A 21,710-nucleotide genomic window follows, 5' to 3' on the forward strand; every position below is an offset into this window, starting at 1 on the left:
TTTTCATTCCAATGTATATACTGTTTTTATACCACGGTCTGTGTGAATACTCGATTCTGATTGGCTGGAAGGTGTAGGTTATAGGTGTTAACCTACACCTAGAAAACAAGTTCAGTCAAATTGCCTGATAACTTTAATATCATGCGCTGGATCAACTGCCAGGTGGTAACCACGGCAATGGAGATTCAGAGAAGAAGAGCCGGCTACCGCAGGACGGTCACATGAATGATTTTGTCATTTATTTTAATTTATTTGGTGAATTTAACAATTTTGATGACTGGGATGCAGAAGAGGAGAGAAAAGAAAATAGCTGAGTGGAGCTGAGCGGACTAGAATCAGAGACGTTCTATAACCGAGACAGCCCACTACGGTTGTGTTTCTTGTATCTGTGTCACGTGACTGCCACACCCCCTTAGGAGACCGGAAGTAGGTCCTGAGTCTATTGAGTCCTATGGGAATAGTGAACGTGAGCACAGATTATTACCAATTCCTTCGCCCCATAGTAACCTAAGTAAATATGGGACCCATTTTTCAAAAGCCACAAACCTTCTGAACATTCTGACACCAAAATGGACATTTTCAGACCGACAGATTAGGAGAAAATTAACTTTGTTTGAGACCTGTCTCTGTCTGAGCAACACACTCTCGCGAGATTTGGCTCTCATCGTTTTCCCAACGGATAAAATGAAGTTTAAAACTAATATAAAACTTGCTTCTTTGGTTAATAATACTGTTATTTTTATTATTTAAGCCTTTTTTGGAAGAAAGTTGTACTGTATCTAGTGTTGTATGTTCCAAAACGATGTAGGGAGAGGGGCGGCCACGCCCACTTAGGAGACAGGAAGTGTATACCATTTCAAACCATTGCCAGTAACGGCAATGCGCTATCTTGTGTATAGAGGATCTTTGCTAGAATATCTCCCGTTACCAAGGAAACTGAGTTATGGCCTGTTGAAAAACTTACAACGGCTGCAGACGAGAGATTAAATAGTCGCTCAGCCGCTCAGCTGTGGCTTGTTATAAAACTAATGATTTACACTGAAAACACATTAAAGCATGAATAACTGATTTAATATTTATGTTTTTTGGTAAGTGACCGTGGTATAAGCGGGATAATGCCCTTCAAGGTGACATTAACATAAATATATGGACTTCGGGCGTCAGGCATTATCCCTTAAATATTTTGTAATTATATATTTTTAACTTTTTTACCCTTTCCCTGCATGTATGTGTTGAGTGTACTGCTGCTGCACAAAACAAATTTTCCCATTGAGGGAAAATAAAGGACAATCTAATCTAATCTAATACAATCTAATCTAATTTAATACAATTCTTTAATAAAAATCTGTCCAACTTGTGAGTTAAAAATAGTTAGGTTACTGAAATCATGAAACATTCACCCGAAACATTCATCCGAATCAAAATCATCCGAAGCATTAGTATGTACACAATAGTATGCGCTATCCATACTCATTCCGGTTTAAAATGGGGGAAGGTGAGGTAATGTGTGACACCCCCTGTATCAAGGCAATGGTACACATTTGTGGTCAAGTGACCATCATGTTTTCAAGCCCCTTCCATTTCCCACTGGCTATGAAGAAGAGAACCTCATGGTGATTTGGTAAGCATGCTTTTTTGATTAAAATATGTTTTATGCATGTAAAAGTAAAATTTCTTCCTGTCAACTTAATCAACGATTGTGTCAAAACAAATTGATTCAGGTAGAAAAAACGTATATCATCCATGTTCATGAACTACCATTATATAACAGTGTGATTGATGCTCGTTGAAGATTAGCCTGAAATGCTAGAGAGGGTGTTTTTTCTAAAAAGGTGGCTGTGGGGTAAAATGAGACAAATGGTTTGAGGTAAAGTGAGACGTGTAACTTTACCACATCATGAAATTAATTTCAGTTCAGTCTGAAAGGTATTTTAAAGTAATATTACATTACATTTGTTTTATTCTTTATGTTATAGCCATTGTAGAGAAGCCATAATGCCAAAAAAGTATACCAGAAAGACCACCTGGGGCAAAGCATCCTCTGAGGAGATGCTTCAAGGAGACTTCAAGGATAGGAATATAGACAACTAGCTGACCAGTTTCATGGCCTCAATCCACTCAAGTGCCGCCAACTGGCAGTTGAATATGCAAATAAAAACAATATCCCTGTCCCTGACATTTGGACAACGAACCAATGTGCAGGTCGGCTACGGTATACAGGAGATCACATGATTGTGTAGGTTAACGAACTGATATTGGCCGGGTTTCCCAGATCAGTTAAGTAGCTCTTAACAGCAAAAGACTTCTTTCAAACCTTCTTAAGGAGCCTGTGAAAGGAAATCGCGTTTCCCAGAGTGGCTCTTAGCTTAAGAATCTCTTTCATTAAGAAGGAAATGAAAGATGCTGCTGACCCAGTCTTTACAACCATCTTAGTGAACAAAGACTCACAGATCCAGCCGCGTCAGGCAAATCAATATCACACCAAGCAATGAGATATTAAAACAATGCACCCCGCACAATTTTGATCTATTTTATACTTTAGATTTATATTGTTTAGCATTCATTGGTGACAGCAAAGGGGGAAAAAAAGAAAAATAAGGAATAACAAGTGTGTTCCTGTATATGTTTTATGCATTACGCAAAAATAAAAGGATCATCATTTATCATAATTTGGACCTGCGTGCACATATGAGATAATGTACCACACTCAAAAATGCTTCAGGGCACATCAAAAACACATCCACCCTCCAAACCTGCCACTTTTAACACATCAGGCAACTGACAGGTGTAATTGAGTTCAGTTGGAACCTCATTACGGGAGACTTCATCCACTGCTCCATAAAAAGGCATTGCAAAATCACATGTGTGATATACCATGGCTGCTATACAGCATATTCTCGCCGCAAATCAACCGCGTCGCTGTGCACGAAGCAGAACGGTTTATATGAACGCATTCGTGCGTCAGCACTTCAATCCCCTGGACGTGCTGTCGGACCGGGCTGTCCAGATGAGGTACCGGCTTCCACGGGCTGAGATACAACGCCTCATCACGTTGGTGTCTCCACATATCCGGAGGGCAACCCGGTGCAATTTGGCCCGGAGCCCGGAGGTCCAGTTACTGGCCGCACTGCGTTTTTACACAGTGGGGAGCTTCCTGGAGGTGGTGGGGGACGGCACCGGACTGAGCAAGGCATCAGTGTCACGGAGTGTGGCAGCCGTGACACCGATCCTCCTGCGCCATGCCCGAGCGCACATCCAGATGCCACCACAAGGGAGGAGATCCGCCAGGTCCACCAAGGATTCCACGACATGGCTTGGATCCCCCGGGTAATCGGTGTAGTGGATGGCACCTTAATCCCCATTCTCAATCCCTCCTTGGTGGACCCGTGCTGGATTGGGAGGAAGCACTTTTCTGCCATCAACACGCAGGTGGTGGTGGACCACGAGGACCTGATAACGGACATCGTTGCCAGGTGGCCGGGGGGCACCCATGGCAGCTACGTGTTTGTCAACTGGGCTGTGGGGCAGAAGGCTGCTAGGGGAGAGTTTGGCTGGAGCTTCCTCCTCGGAGACAGCGGCTACCCTCTCCGCAGCTACCTGGTGACCCCTGTGACCAACCCGGCAACACCAACGGAGGAGAGGTTTAATGAGGCGCACACAGACACCAGGACCCACATCGAACAGATGTTTGGCAGGTGGAAGTCACGGTTCCGTTGTATCCATCGTTCATTGGGGTGGCTGCGCCTGTCACCTGCCAAGAGTTGTGGTGTCATCGTAGTCACTGCTATGCTCCACAACATGACTGTGTGCCCCGGAGCAGATGAGCCGCCTCCCTTGTATGAGGACGAGGATTCTGAAGACGACGATGCCCCACCTCCGGTCCCCGGACCTCCAAACAATGCCCGAGCAGCACTCCACCAAGCCGGTGTCCACAGAAGACAGGAGCTCATCGACCTGTTTTTCTGATTTCACTTCCCTTTCACCAGTCACCAAGCAGTCACCTGAGCACCAACTAACTCCCCTAATCCCCAAACATTAGGAAAAAAACAGCAATAAACCCACTATCACCACACCACCCATAACTGTCTAAAAACTACTAAACTCCGCCACTAACTTTCAAGAATACTTTATTGCTGCAATGTTTCAGTGCTGTTTCAGTGCTTTGAAGGTGTAGCATTGGACATTAAAGCAAAGTATTCTTGAAAGTGTTCAGGAGTTTACATGTGGTTTTGGCTGGAAGAGGCGCGTGTGTCATGCGTAAAGCGTAGCCTACATTACGCACACACTTATACATGGCATGAGTACTCTTGGAGTAAAGAAATAAAATGGTCAATTCACAGGGACCCTCTGTGTAGTTTTGAAAGCCCTATGAATCACACAACACAAGAATGAAAAGATAACCAAGTTTAATTCAACCATGAACATAAACACAACATGTCAGGAAATGAATCAATATAATCATAATTCACAGGGAGGGTCGCCCTCTGGAGGGTCGTCCTCTGGAGGGTCGTCCTCTGGAGGGTCGTCCTCTGGAGGGTCGCCCTCTGGAGGGTCGCCCTCTGGAGGGTCGTCCTCTGGAGGGTCGCCCTCTGGAGGGTCGCCCTCTGGAGGGTCGTCTGTACGGCGCCTCGAGAAGTGGCATCTGTCTCCGCTGCAGCTCTAGTTTCTCCCGCTTGATGTCCACCATCTGCTGCTAGAGGGCAGTGAACCTCTCAAGGTGGCCCTCCATACGCCGCAGCACTCCGAGCTTCTCCCTCTCCAGGTCCACCAGCGTCTCGCTCCAGGTGCAGGTGGTGATAGCAGGCTGTGTGCGGCCACCCCGCATGCGGACGCCGGTTCTTGCTGGTGCAGGTTGGAGCTCGGGAACAGGCGGGAGTGGGTGTAGGGTGACGTATTCCTCGGACTCGGTACTTGGAGCCGGGGAGGTTGGTGGTGCTGGTCTGACCCCGCTCCCAGATGGCTCATCCACCGGTTCCGACAGCCCCTCGTTCCCCAGGACATCTACCCCGCCCTCAATGCCCTCAGATGCCGTCTTGCCAATTATGGCCATCACCTTCTCTTCATCTGGCGTGAGCTCCGTGTTGGCAGGTGAGCCACCAGCTGCGCGTCTCCACACACCCGCCGTGTGTCTCCAAACATCTGCAAATACAACGTTGATGAATGCAAGATTCTGATTAATAGTGAAAAAAGTCAAGCAGCTAAATAAACTTCAGAATATTTCTTAGAGGTGAAGGATTCTGTTTTACTAGTCACGAGAATACAATGTGGTCCTATATGCTGATCGTTAAGATAATTTGTCCTAATTCGTCCATCTTTCACATTTAATAATAAAAACAATACATTTCCTCATTATTTTCTTACCAGGACTACTTCTTATTTAGTTCCAGTCTAAACTTAAAACATTTCTGTTTAGTAAAACCTATAGTTAGTGTTTAGTAAACCTCTAGCTGGTGTTGGTAAATCTCTAGGTAGTGTAAACTCTAGTGTGCCAGAGTCGTTCCTGTAGTTTCTTGTGCTGGCCCCCCCTTCTCCTCCCTTTTCTCTCTTTTGTCCATGTTGCAGCATCCTTTGCCGGACACCGGAACCTGCAGTGTGGGAGTGAGGGGGGCAGGGTAACGGCCCCTTTTGGGCGGGGGAGAAGGTTCGTCTCTCAAGACTCCTCTCCCTGGACCTGCCCCTTCTCAACCTTTCCCCGACCCTGCACCCCAACCTGGGACTTGATGATTGGGCCGGAGCTTCGGGAGCTGCGTGCTGGCCTGCGGTCCCCCGCCCTGGTCGTCTGCTGTGCTGCTGCCGTCCCTGACCCACCAGTCTGGCCCTCGGCAGGAGGGTCCCCCCTTATGAGCCTGGTCCTGCTCAAGGTTTCTTCCCTCCTAAAGGGGAGTTTTTCCTTGCCACTGTTTGGCTTAAGGTTTTTCTCCCACTAGGGGAGTTTTTACCTGCCATTGTTTATGTAATAACTGCTCGGGGGTCATGTTCTGGGTATGGGTCTCTGGAAAGCGTCTAGAGACAACTTTTGTTGTATTAGACGCTATATAAATAAAATTGAATTGAATTGAATTGAATTGATATAATAGTTTTCAGAAACCACAAAGCTGTTATCTGGGTAATTTACACACTTTCAAATAAAGCTGAAGTGAAGATAGCGGAGCTGTTTTATGGTTCCGCGTTAAATCGACGCAGAGCCTACGGCGTAGGTTACGTGGCGACGCGCGCCGTACGCCATACCGTACGCCGTAGGCTCTGCATCGATTTAACGCAGAACTTAAATCAGCTCCCGAGCCGGCAGGCTCTTCTCATCTCCGAAAACGTCGAGTCAAATTTCTTAACAGGCGTTATTTGGATAAACTGAGCCCAGGTTGGGGATCTTAACGGTTACTTTTACGCCTGAAAAAAATATGAAAACTTAATAAAGTGGCATATTAACAGCGCTACAGCTGAAATTAAAACAGCTTTTGGCTCTCAGCTTCCTGATCAGGGTAGGGATGAAAACGATGGGGAGTAGGAGAAATGGGACAGGCACCTGGGCCAAGTGCCCTATAGATTTCAAGTGCCCTAAAATTGAAGGGGGAAGGGGGAATTGGGATTGGGCCCAAGACTGTCTTAATCTAACTGGTTCTGTCATGTGAATGTTCACTGCCCTTCTATCACAGCAAACAGAACTGTTGTACTGACAATTTTCCAACATTAAAGTTGTTCAACATTAAAGTTGATTCTGATTTTGTTTAGAGTGATTTCAAGTGTTGAGAAAAATGTGTGCTTATTGACCAATCCCCATGATTCTGTTACTCGTCTGACATTATTTCTAGAATGTATAGCTGTCAAGTTAAGCTGTCAGGAGTCTTACTGCTACAACATGTGTGGTTATGGTAGTTTTTAAGGGGAAAAGGTAAATGTATCAGATTACCCCAAGCTGTCTCACTTTACACCGGGTCTGGGGCAAAGTGAGACACTTGACCACTTTTTTAAAAACAATCATATTTTCACTGCCCTTTGTCCTAAACACATTCTGACTATTTATGTTGCTAGAAAACATCCTGAACTAATGGTAAATGTGCAAATTGTATTGATATATCATTTTAGCTTGCCTGGAGGGGAGGAAATGTAAAAGGTGTCTCAGATTGCCCCACTCCCCCCTATTAGTGTGGATTGATGGACACTAGCTCATAGACATATATACGTAGACACCACATCGAGTGGTTTTGCCCTGCTGCGATACATCAACGTTGCCGCCATATCGGATGTGGCAAGACTGCGCTGTAAACTAATACAAGTAAATGGACTTATTTTCATAAAGTGCCTTTCTACAAAGAAATTTACGTTTTACGTCTCATTTATTCATCCACACACGCACTTATATACTTGGGAAACAGTAAGGCACCAAACATAATATATTTGATTTTTTCAGATGGAAAAAATAAGAACTTGTTCAAAACATGTTATTTTATTGTCTGAAAAATGGTTCAAATGTTATTTTGTTGTCTGAAAAATGGTTCAAATGTTATTTTATTGTCTGAAAAATGGTTACTACTTTGTTCTCTATAGCTGATACAACATGAATTACTCCTATGTGGGATCAATAAAGTTCTTATTTTTTACATCTAGCCAAAGATACTCTATACAGTTTATTATATATTATATATTATATTCAATAAACAGTTTATTGAACGTCTCTGATCTAGCTAAGCAGAAACTTCCCACAATGCAATGCAGCGGTGTTTGGTTGCTAAGTAATATTATTATATAATATTAATATTATAATATTCGTATATAATAATATTATATAATGTCATCTTGTTTCGGCCAGGATAAACGGGAAATAGCGCAGCGGTACTGCTACTGCAGACCGATGGATAAAACATTATCTGGATATGGATATGTTTTATCCACTGCTCTGCAAGAGTACCGAGAAGGTCCTCGCTGCAGCCCCGCGGAAGGGGGCGGGGCGTCGGACATCACAGGGGCGGGGCGTCGGACATCACAGGGGCGGGGCGTAGGACATCACAGGGGATGGATGGATTGTTTTTTAAATGTTTTTTAAATGTTAAAACATTTTAAAAACTCTGTGGAAAGTGTGTGGGGAGCTTTTGGGCGGAAAAGTTGCAACTGAACCTAGTACTCCTCGCTGCAGCACCGCGGAAGGGGGCGGGGCGTCGGACATCACAGGGGCGGGGCGTAGGACATCACAGGGGCGGGGCGTGATATCAAAATGACACAGCACCATCTGGTGACCATTTCCAAGAATTACAAATGCAAATTTATATTAAGTCATCATTATACAGATGAATCTCCGAAAATAAGAATACCGTGCAAAAGTTAATTTGTTTCAGTAATTAAACTCAAAAGGTGACACTAATATATATATAGGCCTACTCATAATATGCAAAGATAGATATTATATAAGATTATAAAACATACTTGTAATATAATTATTATTTTTAATATTACATAATTATAATAAAAATATATAGATTGTCATTGGGTATTGAGTGTGATGAGTAGGCTAGCACTAAAAATCATTGGTAGTAATGATTCCATATATACAAATTACATTTTTTCAACAAACAAAAGAGGGACAAGGACAACAAAAGCAGGTGTTTTGTGTTAATGTGTTTATTCATTCAGCGAGTCAGCAGTGAGGAGACGCTGCCCAGAGAGTTGGAAAACTCAAGAGATGACTCCATTTATACCAGTGGCTCACAGTGAATTCAGTAGCAGGACTTCAGTTCAGTTGCAACTTTTCCGCCCAAAAGCTCCCCACACACTTTCCACAGAGTTTTTAAAATGTTTTAACATTTAAAAAACAATCCATCCATCCCCTGTGATGTCCGACGCCCCGCCCCTGTGATGTCCGACGCCCCGCCCCTGTGATGTCCGACGCCCCGCCCCCTTCCGCGGTGCTGCAGCGAGGGGTACTCATGGATCTATAATAATAACGGGGGTACTAGAGAGTACCTGGCTGCAGGCAAGATGGCCGACAAGGGCGTCGCCATACTTCCATCCATACCGGAAGTCCATACCGGAAGTTGGTCACTTTGTTAATATATATATATATATATATTTTTTTTTTTTTTAATTAACATTTGCAAACAGTACAATGATAACAAAACTTCACATTATGCAATTTCACGTTGAATTATAACATATAAAGAGTATTACTCAAATAAAAAACAAAACAAAAAGCACAACACATAACAGAAAGCCAAAACATTTACATACATTTATGGTTTTGATTGCTTTTGAATTAGTAGAAAACTTAATAGAGTCCAGAAACTGTTTTAATTCACAATGAAAAGTAAAAAAAGGGGTTTTTGCGTAAGAATTTGGATTTGTGGATGTGGAATTTTGCGAGGATAATCAACAAATTAATAATAAATGTTTCTTTTGGCTTTGTTCTAATTGTTACATGGTCAAAAACACCAAACAACACATCCTTCCAAAATAAATTAAAATCAATATCAATTCTTTCCGACACAAAATTACACATATCACTCCAAAAAGTTTGAACAATGGGGCACAGCCAGAATAAGTGTGTCATTGTTTCAGAATTTTCAGAACAAAAAGTACAGTTTGAATCGATATTTCTTTTGAATCTTTTTACAATGTGATCATTTGTAGGATAGAATTAATGAATTAACTTAAATTAAATTTCTTTAACTTTGTTTGTCACCAGGTATTGGTTGGGTGAGAGCCAGACCTTCTTCCAGTTAATATTTTTTACATATTTATTCCAATGTGGGATGTATATTATAGAAATATAACATGAATATATATATATATATATATATATATATATATATATAGCCTATATAATATAAATGTACTTACTAATAATGATGTCTTTTTAACTTATTTATATACATATATAACAAAATAAAAAACATGTATATATAGCCTACGGAGGTAGTTTACAATAGACTAGTTTAGTTGATAAAACACACACTATATATATATATATATATATATATATATATATACACACACACACACACACACACAATGTTTTTTATTTTGTTATATGTATATAAATAAGTTTAAAAAAAAACGTTATTAATAAGTACGTTATGTTATATAATGTTTTATAATTTTTTGTTTTATGGCCGCTTTTAAACTACCTCCGTCATATTTGCACAATATACACGAATAAGACCAACTTCCGGTATGGACTTCCGGTATGGACCTCCGGTATGCATTGGTTTTGTTTTTTATTTGAGTAATACTCTTTATATGTTATAATTCAACGTGAAATTGCATAATGTGAAGTTTTGTTATCATTGTACTGTTTGCAAATGTTAATTAAAAAAAAAAAAAAAAAATTAAAAAAACTCAAAAGTGTGCCGAACTTAAGTATACTGTAATATTTATTCGTATATTAGATTATATATTTTCACTGATAATATAAAGCTGCCACCACCTTTATTAAACCGGTGTGGTCCGGTATAAGAGGCAAGAGGATGTTTATCAACCACACAAATACACAGGGATAGGATACAAAATAATCTTTATTAGAAAATATATCTTTGTTTAAAAATGGCAATATGACCCCTGCAACAGGCTGAGAACTAGAGGCTAACAGCTATGGCACACCAATGGCCACCCTACAACCCTGCCACACGAAATGCAAGTCCACAAACCCAGACGAGGCCGGCACACGGTCAAAGAGTCACTGCACACTATAAAACCAAATAGCTGACACAGCAAACTAATAAAACTCAGTGCTAAAACTGCACAGCAAACCACAGGGACCACTCCAAACTATAAGCAGGTCAAAACCACTCCACACCACTAGGGGGAGGCAGGGGGCCCGGGGGCCTTCAGCGTCGCCTCTAAATGAGCCCCTGACAAAGGATCAATTACCCTGGAATATGCGTTAAAACATTATGCTCCGGTTCATATAGGGAAATGAACGGGCATCAAATCACTCAAATACATAGACATGAAAGGAAAAAATATGAAGGACACAACAAATAACGGACAATGTATACGGTATTTGAGTTTAACTTATCTCGCCCGGTCTGGCGACGACACCCCCCCACGGGGTGTCAGCATGGAGTTACCCGTGAAGCGTCACGGACCAAACTCACTGCGGCCAGGTTAGTGACAACCGGCAGCAGTTTGTGGCAGGGAAGCCTCAGTAAGGAGAAGGCATGGGCACCTACTACACCCCGGTCCCTCACTATCTAAAGGAGGCATCCAGCCTCCCCTCCTCACTCAGAAAAGGCTCTCTCCCCTATCCAGCTGTCTTCGCGGCCGGCAACAATAAAAGCTGCGATCCGCACCCTCCCAGCCCGGTGCCGCAGCTTCGAACAGAAACTGAAGTATTCCCCACTCTCCGTCCAGTCATTCACAGACCTCTTTTATTCCTCTCCTAGCTGACACAGGTGCAAGTGATTCACAATCAGGTACTGGAACTCCTCCCTGCAGCATCCACACCGGCAGGCACAGAGACCCTCCTGACATTTCATTACAATACTTTAATACTGTTTAGTATGGCATTTCAGACGCACCGAAGGAATAAACAATACAATTAAATTAAGAATTAAAAAATGCAAGTGATCAGTCAGGAATTAGGGTACAAAGATACTTCTGAAGATGCTGGGCTTTTTGAATCATGCAAGATTTGAAATAATTTTTGTACTGAATTATTTCGTTTAGATATACTTTAAAGTTGAAACAACGCATTGCGTCGAGCTCCGTGATTGGCTGGTGTCACTCAGAGCAGTGGATAAAACATGTTTAATAAATAAATAAATAAGTAATAAATAAATAAATAAATAAATAAATACATAAATACATTTATATGATAATGTTTTAATAAAACATTATCATATACATTTATTTATTTATTTGCGCTGAGTGAAACCAGAGCGATGGATAAAACTGTTTTATCTATCGCTCTGGGTTTCACTCAGCGCGTCGAGCTCCGTGATTGGCTGGTTTCGCTCAGCTCGAGCTCCGTGATTGGCTGGTTTGTCTCAGCTCGAGCTCCGTGATTGGCTGGTTCCCCGACCGCCATGTTGAGGCGCCGGCCCCTCGTTCATTGATCGTGGTGCGGTCGGTCGGGAGGACAGTCTTCACTCCTGCCGGGGCTCTCTTCAATCCGGCTCCACACTCGCACCAGCCACCAGTAACCCCCCCACCTCCCCGCTCCGGGAACCAGGACGATGGCCGCCGTGGCTGCGACCCCGCCCGGGCAGCAGCGGGGCTCCTGCGGCGCCAGCGCGGGACTGAGCCCCGGCCGGATCACGCGGCTGCAGGAGAAACAGCAGCTGCGGGAGCTCAACGACCGCCTGGCCGTCTACATCGACACGGTCCGCAGCCTGGAGTCCGAGAACGACGTACTGCAGCTGCAGATCAGCGAGAAGGAGGAGGTGCGGACCCGCGAGCTGAGCGGGCTGCGGGCGCTGTACGAGACGGAGCTGGCGGACGCGCGGCGGAGCCTGGACGACTCGGCCAAGGAGCGAGCCTGGCTGCAGATCGAGCTGGGCAGGCTGCGGGCCGAGCACGACGAGCTGCTGGGGAGGTGAGCCGGGGACCGGGGGGACCGGGAACCAGGGGAACCAGGGGGGAAAAGGCTCTTCTCACTTTGATTTTGGAGCCACTTTTCTACGCTGACGCACGCGGGTCAGACGGAGTCACGTTCAGGGAGCGTCGTTGACACCGGGCCCGGAGCAGAGACCCATCATTACTGGGTTTATTATACTGCTGTAGTAGACACGCTCAGAATACTGTTATCTTACTTTCTAACTTGTCTGCATACGGTATATATTAATGTTTAATACCATGTGGGTAAAAACCTAAGGCATATACATATGTATGTATGTATATATGTATGTATATATACGTGTGTATACATGTGTGTGTGTGTGTGTGTGTGTGTGTGTGTGTGTGTGTGTGTGTATATATATATATATATATATATATATATATATATGCATGCATTTTTAATATATCATATATTTATTTTATTAATACGCATGTAATTTTGTGTATATATATATATATATATATATTTATTTGTGTATATATACATATATATATATTTTTAATTATTATTTGGCTCAGAAATATATAAATATTTTTTTACTTTCTAACTTGTCTGCATATATATTAATGATTAATACCATGTTGGTAAAAACCTTAGGCACACACATATATATATATATATATATATATATATATATATATATATATATATATATGTATGCATTTTTAATATTATTTTTTAAATTATTATTAGGCTCAGAAATACTTATAGAAACGACTACTGATATGCATTTTGCCCAAATGATTTGGGATGAAACGCATAACTGACGAGACTGGCCAGAGACCCACTGTGACTGGAGATCAGGAAATCTTTCACCCAAATAAGCACAAAAAGCATCATAATAATGCAGTTTAGGTGTAGTGAAACGGTACAATTTGGTAAACTAATAATAGTGTTTTGCTTAGTTTTTTGTTTGATTGTTCTTAGTTAACAATGGATGTTAATGATACTGATATATAGATAGATATATATATATATATATATATATATATATATATATATATATATAAATTATAAAATAGTTAATGTTACGGATCAGTTATAAATCTTATGTATTAGTAGTAGTAGTAGTCCAGTGACATGACTCATAATGGGTATGTTTGTGCTAGTGGGACCCCTACCGGGGCCACCCCCTCCTCAGCACCCCCAGCCGGCGTGTTACCGTCACAAAAGAACCACTGACCCAACAAATGTCCCAGCAGAAGTTTTTTATTTAAACGTACACTGCAGTGCTAGTGGCCGGGACTAAAAGAAATCGGCCACTAGACCTCTGCATTGGTGTAAAACAAGACACGGGCCATCTATCCTTTTTTCAAATGTACTGGCAGCTCAATGTTTCTGGTCCAGTAGGTTCAGATGAGCTGAAGTCACATGCTTCATGTGCATGTGAGAGTACTGAATGTAATTTAGAAAATCCCGACCCCTTCACCAGCAGTACCTCTCCAGCTCCAGGAAGGTTTGTCACCCTGTAATGGGTCCTGGGGACCAACTGGTGTACCGGGGGTCGACTGTAATGACGCCGTCACAATTTTCCTGGTGGGATTTTCCAGTTCAAAACTGCGTCACATGCATCAATAACCCTTTTAAAACCTGAATATTAGCAATAACCTGTTTTGCATCGCCATGTAAACACCAATAACCCCTTTGAATTACCCGAATTTGCTGATATTCGGGTTTTTAAAAACCCCAATATGAGCCCTGGGTTACTCCTTTTAAAACCTGAATATTGGGTCATGTAAACACCGGACCAACGGAATATCCCCATCAAACGGAACATGGATCTGTTTTCTGCTCATGCTCTGTTCACAAGGAATCCTGCTCTTTTGAGTCCAGGAAGTTCTTCTAAACACGGAGAAACCAAGACCAGGAGGAGACTAATCACTTCATAAATGTAATGAAGGATATGAACATTTCTGCATTTGTAGATGGTAGAAAGTACCGGGATAGTGAGATTTACTAGAAGGTGAGAGAAAAGTTGCACGAAGCAGCATTTGTTTTGAATTTGGATACAGGAAGAAGAAGCAGAAATGACGCTAATTGCGTCATCACGTTCTCCGTGCGTCGCTGGTTTGATCCAGATATCCCAAATGATTAATTACCATGTAAACGGAATATTCCTAATGTTTCAGTAACCGGAATATTATAAATAACCCAAATTTTGACTGCATGTAAAGGTAGTCATTGACACCGTTACGGATCAGCACAACTCCTCAGTTCATGGAGCAGTTTTTTGTGTGTGCGGCTGCACATGAAGGATGGCGCCTCACTGGGTGACATCACCGCGGCGGCGGAGGCCCCCGCGCGCTAGAGCTGCGTTTCTGGATCCAGAGTCAGCAGTTTGCCCTGTAAGTGGAGCTCTGCACCAGACCGGCTCCGGCAGCACTAGCGGCGCCGCGCTCCCCCCTCTGGTGCACACCCACCTCACCAGGACGTCGTCCTGCGGCAAGATCAGGGTCCAAATGAAATAAAACAACCCCAGACCGTGCGGAAGAAGAGTATCGGGTCAGCTTGGTGGAATGAACAGCACGGTCTGCACAGGCATACTTTTCTATGCATTTGTTTTTGTGCTTTAATTTCAGAACGATGAGCTACTAAGCTGCACATGTTTGAATAACTGTGGGGAGTGGGGGTGTCCTTAAAACTCTAGGGCGGTGTTGTGTTTTGAAACCATCAGCAGCAGTTGTCCTGGCGAGGTCTGACTGAAACTTTAACCCCTTCTTGGATGGGGGGGGGGGGGGGGGGGGGGCTCCAGGAGACAGCTGTGGTACAGCTGTTCTCTAGTATCTGCACTGATTTTTTTTTTTTATTTTCTTGGATGTATGGCCTGTCGACATGGGCTCTGGGGCTACTGTCATCAGCATTGATTCATTAATTAAGTTAACTCTACGGTGGCCGAGACCCGCCATTGTTGAAAATAAAAGTAACGCTGCAAACAGAAACAAACGCTGCTGCAAATAAAATAAACGCTTAGCAAATAAAATAAACGCTTAGCAAATAAAATAAACGCTTAGCAAATAAAATAAACGCTTAGCAAACAAAAAGAAACGCTGCAAACAAAAAGAAACGCCGCTGCAAATAAAATAAACCCTGCTGCAAATAAAATAAAAAAACGATGCAAATAAAAAAGCCACAACGGAAGTGAATTACCGGGGACTGTTTTTGCTGATGCACCGGTGTTGCACATTAAAAATTACACGTAGCGATGTTGAACACTAACCTTTTCACCTATTTTCTTGTTCGTTGGTCTTCTTATTCCTTGCTCTTCTTATTTATTACTTTTCACTTACGTCCTCTTCGTCTTCTTCTTCTCCTCACGTAAAAAACGCTGGTGCATCAGCAAAAATAGCCCCCGGTAATTCACTTCCGTTGTGGCTTTTTTATTTGCAGCAGCGTTTCTTTTATTTGCAGCGGCGTTTGTTTTTATTTGCAGCGTTTCTTTAATTTTCAGCAATGGCGGGTCTCGGCCACCGTATAACTCAGCTCTGTGAGCTCTGCTGTTAAAGCTTTATTTGTACCCTCTTAGCCTTTAACTTCACATCACTGAGCTGTGATGATGTTTCAGCGTTGGATCATTTTAGGGGGGTGTTGGTGTCGAGACTTGATCAGACAGAAATCAGCTGATTGCAGTCAAAAGCGACTGATGCATGTCTGGTATAAACAGTGTAGGGTTTGTTTCTAATAAACAGTAGTTTTTCACATCAGACATCAAATGACAGATCTGGACAAAAACAACAAATTCACATAAAATTATTATCTTTGATCTGAGTATTAGGACCAGCTCGAGGGAAGAATAAAGCTCAATAAGTTATTTTACGCTCCTTTATAACTGTGTTACTGTGGCAGCAAAATGTTAATAATTTCCTTATTTGGGAATTCACAACTGAAGTTCAGCTTGGTGAAATGACAGTTTTATTCTTGCAGAATTAAAGCCAAATTAATTTCTAGAGCACCTTAAAAACCAGAAAATACCGGACCAGCACATGAACTGTGCAGCACAGTGAGTCCCTGAAAGCTGTTCAGACTTTGATCCGGTTTTAATCAGATTTGTTGATGGTCTGAACAGCCGAAACCATATGTTTGCCTCCCCCCGTAGGTGTGATTTAAGTCACATATGGTGTTGGTTTCAATGCAGGTCCAATCACATTTCCACACTCTTCTTAATCACTCAAATAGGATTTGAAACGGTCTTCCATCATGGACTGTCACGTGACACAAACAAGTCCATCTAATTCAGCTGCAACGCTCCCTGAAGACCACACGGTGGCGCCGAGTCGCTGTTTACCGCAGAACCGGCCCAGTGTTTTGATTGTCCTCCGATTGGCTGCCTGGCCTGTTTAAAAACAAAAAAAAAAACACTTATTTATGTAGCCCACTTAAAAAAAAAAACAGCATTTACAAAGAAAAAATAAAATGATTAGACACGTTCACAATGACTAATAGATGGATGATGGAGCAGTAACATGATTAAAATATTTAAAGTTCCTAGTTTGGGTGAAACTACAGAAGCAGTTTCAAATCCAGTTCAATCAAAACGATTTAATTTATCCCTGAAGGGGAATGAATTGTTGCAGAAGTCGCCAAAGTCTCTCCAAAGACTCCTTCTTGGGGTCGAGACTAGGCTTGTGTTGAAAAAAATCGATTTCCCAATTCTAAATCGATTCTCATATTAATTCCTGAAAAATAGATTCATATGTCTAAAGATTTATTTATTTATTTTTTCATCATTACATTACAACTTTGGTTATTTTTTTGTTTATCCCCAAAAAAGGAATGTTTTGTTGGACACCAGAATAACTGGTGCCATGTTTTTGCCTTTAAATATGTTTAAAGGTATGAAAACATTAAAGTGTTCAGTTATAATAGCATAAATTGTCTATATTTCATTACTTTATATACTGTCTTGGGGTTACATTTGCAAAAAATGCTAAAAACCAAATGCTCAAAAATTAAAAACCAAAATTGACCGAAAAAGGAACAAATAAAAACGGAATGTGGGAAAAAATAAAACCGATTTCATCCGTCTCTTTTTCCTCCCTGGATCTGTTTGGTAATGCTGACCCACGATGTTTCTGTTTCAGTTCTATCAGCATTCTGGGAGCTGATTGGTCCTTACAGCATCATTAGCTGCAATACTTGCTGTTGAATCTCAATATAATACTAGTAGTAATATTTTGCATAACTACAGTCATATAATTTATGCAACAGCTCAAAAAACTGTTTTAATAACACTAACCCAAATCAATATCGGAATCGAATCAAATCTTGATAATCGATTCTGAATCTTAAGAATCGGAATCAAATCGATTCTTGACATTTGAATCGATCCCCAGCCCTAGTGGAGACCGGTGGGCTCCGAGGATCTCCTGCAGCGGTCTGGGTAGACGCCAGCTTTGCTGGGCGGCTGTGAGTTCCTGGTGTGAAACTGAACCGTTCAGACACATGCAGAAACAGCTGCGAGCTCCGTGCACGTGTGACGCAGCTGCTGCTGCGGCAGAACGGAGCACTTGTTCTCTGCGTGGTCACGTCCCCCGATGGCGGAGCGCAGGTGCTGCCGACAGCCGCCGTGGTCTGTGTCGCGGCTTGGTGGGATTGAATTTTAACAGGGCTGATATCTGGATCATGAGGTCACATGATTGATCAGTAGATACTGGATGTCAGTACATTTGAAATAAATTCAGCTGCACTGTGATCACGCAGCAATACAGTGTGGAGATGGGTGGTGACAAATGCATCTCAAAGACCTTTGCTGATGTTTTACCCTCATGGAGTTGTGTTCAAGATGCAGCTTAAGGCTCCAGACCTGCAAACTGGCAAAACATCTGCTTTATTTATTTATATATATACATATATATATATATATATATATATATATATATATATATATATATATATATGGTGATCAATTCCTCACCTGTTTTCATTGTTTAATCCCCGCTAGGGCTGGGGATCGATTCAAATGTCAATATTCGATTCCGATTCTTAAGATTCAGAATCGATTATCAAGATTCGATTCCGATATAGATTTAGGTTAGTGTTATTAAATCTTTTTTTAGAGCTGTTGCATGAATTATATGACTGTAGTTCTGCAACATATTACTACTAGTATTACATTGAGATTCAACAGCAAGTATTGCAGCTAATGATGCTGTAAGGACCAATCGGCTCCCAGAATGCTGATAGAACTGCTTTCAGAAACATCGTGGGTCAGAATTACCAAACAGATCCAGGGAGGAAACAGAGACGGATGAAATCGGTTTTATTTTTTCCCACATTCTGTTTTTATTTGTTCCATTTTCGGTCTATTTTGGTTTTTAATTTTTGAGCATTTGGTTTTTAGCATTTTTTGCAAATGTAACCCCAAGACAGTATATAAAGTAATGAAATATAGACAATTTATGCAATTATAACTGAACACTTTAATCTTTCATACCTTTAAACATATTTAAAGGCAAAAACATGGCACCAGTTATTCTGGTGTCCAACAAAATATTCCTTTTTTGAGGATAAACAAAAAAATTACCAAAAGTTGTAATGTAATGATGGAAAAAAAAAATACATAAATAAATAGAATTTAAAAAAAAATCGATCTTTAGACATATGAATCGATTTTTAGGAATTAATATGAGAATGGATTTAGAATTGGGAAATCGATTTTTTTCAACACATGCCTAATCCCCGTTGAAGCAGTGAGGAAGGGTTTGTGTTGGTGTTCATTTAGGTGTTTTTTTGCACCACATTTATTTTTTCATGACGTATAAAGCTTTAGTTGAAAGAGGCTGCACTGTATGACTGAACACTTGCACGGCTTGTCCATCCAGCTACAACAAGAAGGACTCTGAGGCGACAGGAGCTCAGGCCAGACTGCAGGCCGTGGAGGCTCAGCTCAACTCTAAAGATGCCATGCTGACTACGGCCGTGTCTGAGAAGAAAGGCCTGGAAGCTGCGCTGGCCGAGCTGCAGGAGCAGTTTCAGGAGGTAAAACGGCTGGGAGAGCAACAGCTGGAACACCTTCCCTTTTGAATGTTGAACGTGACCGTGACTCTGCCTGTTGTCTCGTGTTCGGTGTCAGCTGGAAACGGGTGTCACTCAGGCCAAGAAGCAGCTCGCAGATGAGACGCTCGCGCGCATCGACCTGGAGAACCGCTGCCAGAGCCTGACGGAGGAGATGGTCTTCCGCAAGAGCATGCACGAGGAGGTGAGGACGGGTCTTCCTCAGGAAACGTTGACGCTGTGAGCGTGCTCTGTTCGTGCCTTTTGTCACATATATTGTTAATATTAATAGAATGAATTATGGATAAAACCGAGACACCGACAGAAATGTAGTTGTGTTTCAGTTGAGCCTTTTGTTGCAGTCAACATGCAACAAAATCTTCTAAAATTAGCTCAACTGGTTTCCTTGAACATCAGAATCCAGGACCACGGGTTACAAAAATAGAGCTGCGTGTTTTTATCTAAAAAACAAAAATCCCAACCACACAAATGGAGCATGTTCACCAGGGTCGGTCCCTTTTAAACTTTCCATGAAGTTTAGACGAATCTGTGCAGACTCGGGTGAGTCCCCTCCTGGGGCCGGTTTCTGCTGGATCCAGCTGGAGGTTTGAGAGCTGGTGGAGGAGGCCGGTGTTTGTAGGGGACCAGCGATTGCTGTCCCTCATCTCTGCCATCATCCCCAGGGACGTCTCAGCAATGTTTGAAGAGAGATGCACAGCGTGAAGAGCAGATGTGCTCTTGTTTCTGTGGTAAAAGAGTTTATGTAAACTCTGTGTGAAGTCAATTTAGAGGAAGTGTTTGGTGATGAGCAAGAGTTAGCACCTTCAAAGTCCTTTATTGTCAAGTGCACAGCAAGCTGCAAGAGCAGAGATGCCATTGCAAAAAAGTGCAATCTTACCAAGTTTATCTAAAAAAACTAACAATTAAGAAAGTTTCCAACAATAATAATAATTAAAGCTGCAAGCAGCGATGAACGGGCCCTCGCGCGTGCAATTTTCACCAATAAAGGTCAAGGACTCAAAACTAAGTCCGATGACACCACCCATGGCTCTTTATGTCAAACCATTCAAAAGTTATGGCAGAAAGTAGGAACTATCAAATATGAACCAATCAGATGAAGGGAGGGCGCGCTTTTTGGCGTCTAGCGTCGCCACGGTAACGCTTTTGACTGAGAAAGGTAATGCGCGTGGTTGCAGGATGGAGACACACATTTTGATGTATAACACACCTGGGTGCACGTTACGGTTCGGGCGAAGCAGTGGCGGCTGGTGATAAAACATTTTGGGGAGCGCACTGGCGAGTGGGGATTACAACACAACTATAAACTCTACTTGAACATATATTTTTTTTAAATTTTGTATTACATATCACTACATATACATACATATACATATACACTACATATACATGTAGCATATTTTACATAATATATTTAAAATTGTTCCAGTAACAAAATAACATATTTGAACCATTTTTCAGATTTTTTTTCCAGTAATTATATAGAGATATTGACAGATATTGTCTGAAAAATGGTTCAAATATGTTATTTGAAAAATTTTAAATTTGTTTTGTTGATGAGAAAATATGTTTCTCTATTTTTCTTATTTTTGTGAGGGGGGGTATATCTTGTTTTTCGGCACTACCTTGTTCTCTATAGCTGATAGAACATGAATTACTCCTATGTGGGATCAATAAAGTTCTTATTTTTGCCATCTGAGAAAATTAAATATATTATATTTGGTGCCGGGCAGCACGGTGGCTTAGTGGTTAGTACTGTTGCCTCACAGCAAGAAGGTCCCCGGTTCGACTCCCAGGCCCAGCAGGGGTGTTTCTGTGTGGAGTTTGCATGTTCTCCCCGTGCTTGCGTGGGTTTTCCTCCCACAGTCCAAAAACATGCATGTTAGGTTAATTGATGATTCTAAAAAATTGCCCGTAGGCGTGAGTGTGCATGGTTTGTGTGTTTATATGTGGTCCTGTGATGGGCTGGTGACCTGTCCAGGGTGTAACTCCTGCCTCTCACCTGAAATGAGCTGGGATAGACTACAGCAGACCCCGCAAGGGATAAAGCGGGTATAGAAAATGGATGGATGGATGGATATATTTGGTGCCTAACTGTTTCCCAAGTATATTAGTGAGTGTGAATGAATAAATGAGATGTAAAACGTACATTTCT

At 42.0% G+C, this 21,710-nt stretch overlaps 1 protein-coding gene across 1 annotated transcript in view; it reads left to right on the top strand.

Moving 5' to 3' along the window:
* Positions 1-12,041: 12,041 nt before the first annotated feature.
* lmnb1 (lamin B1) overlaps positions 12,042-21,710 on the top strand; it is a 29,674-nt gene continuing 20,005 nt past the window's right edge. Inside the window, exons 1-3 of the mRNA XM_061734555.1 lie at positions 12,042-12,523; positions 19,366-19,522; positions 19,617-19,742. Of these exons, the coding sequence (XP_061590539.1) occupies positions 12,165-12,523; positions 19,366-19,522; positions 19,617-19,742 (642 nt within the window). The 5' untranslated portion in view covers positions 12,042-12,164. The remainder of the gene's footprint in view (positions 12,524-19,365; positions 19,523-19,616; positions 19,743-21,710) is intronic.

Source organism: Cololabis saira, chromosome 11 (assembly GCF_033807715.1).
Source record: "Cololabis saira isolate AMF1-May2022 chromosome 11, fColSai1.1, whole genome shotgun sequence".
NCBI lineage: Eukaryota > Metazoa > Chordata > Actinopteri > Beloniformes > Belonidae > Cololabis > Cololabis saira.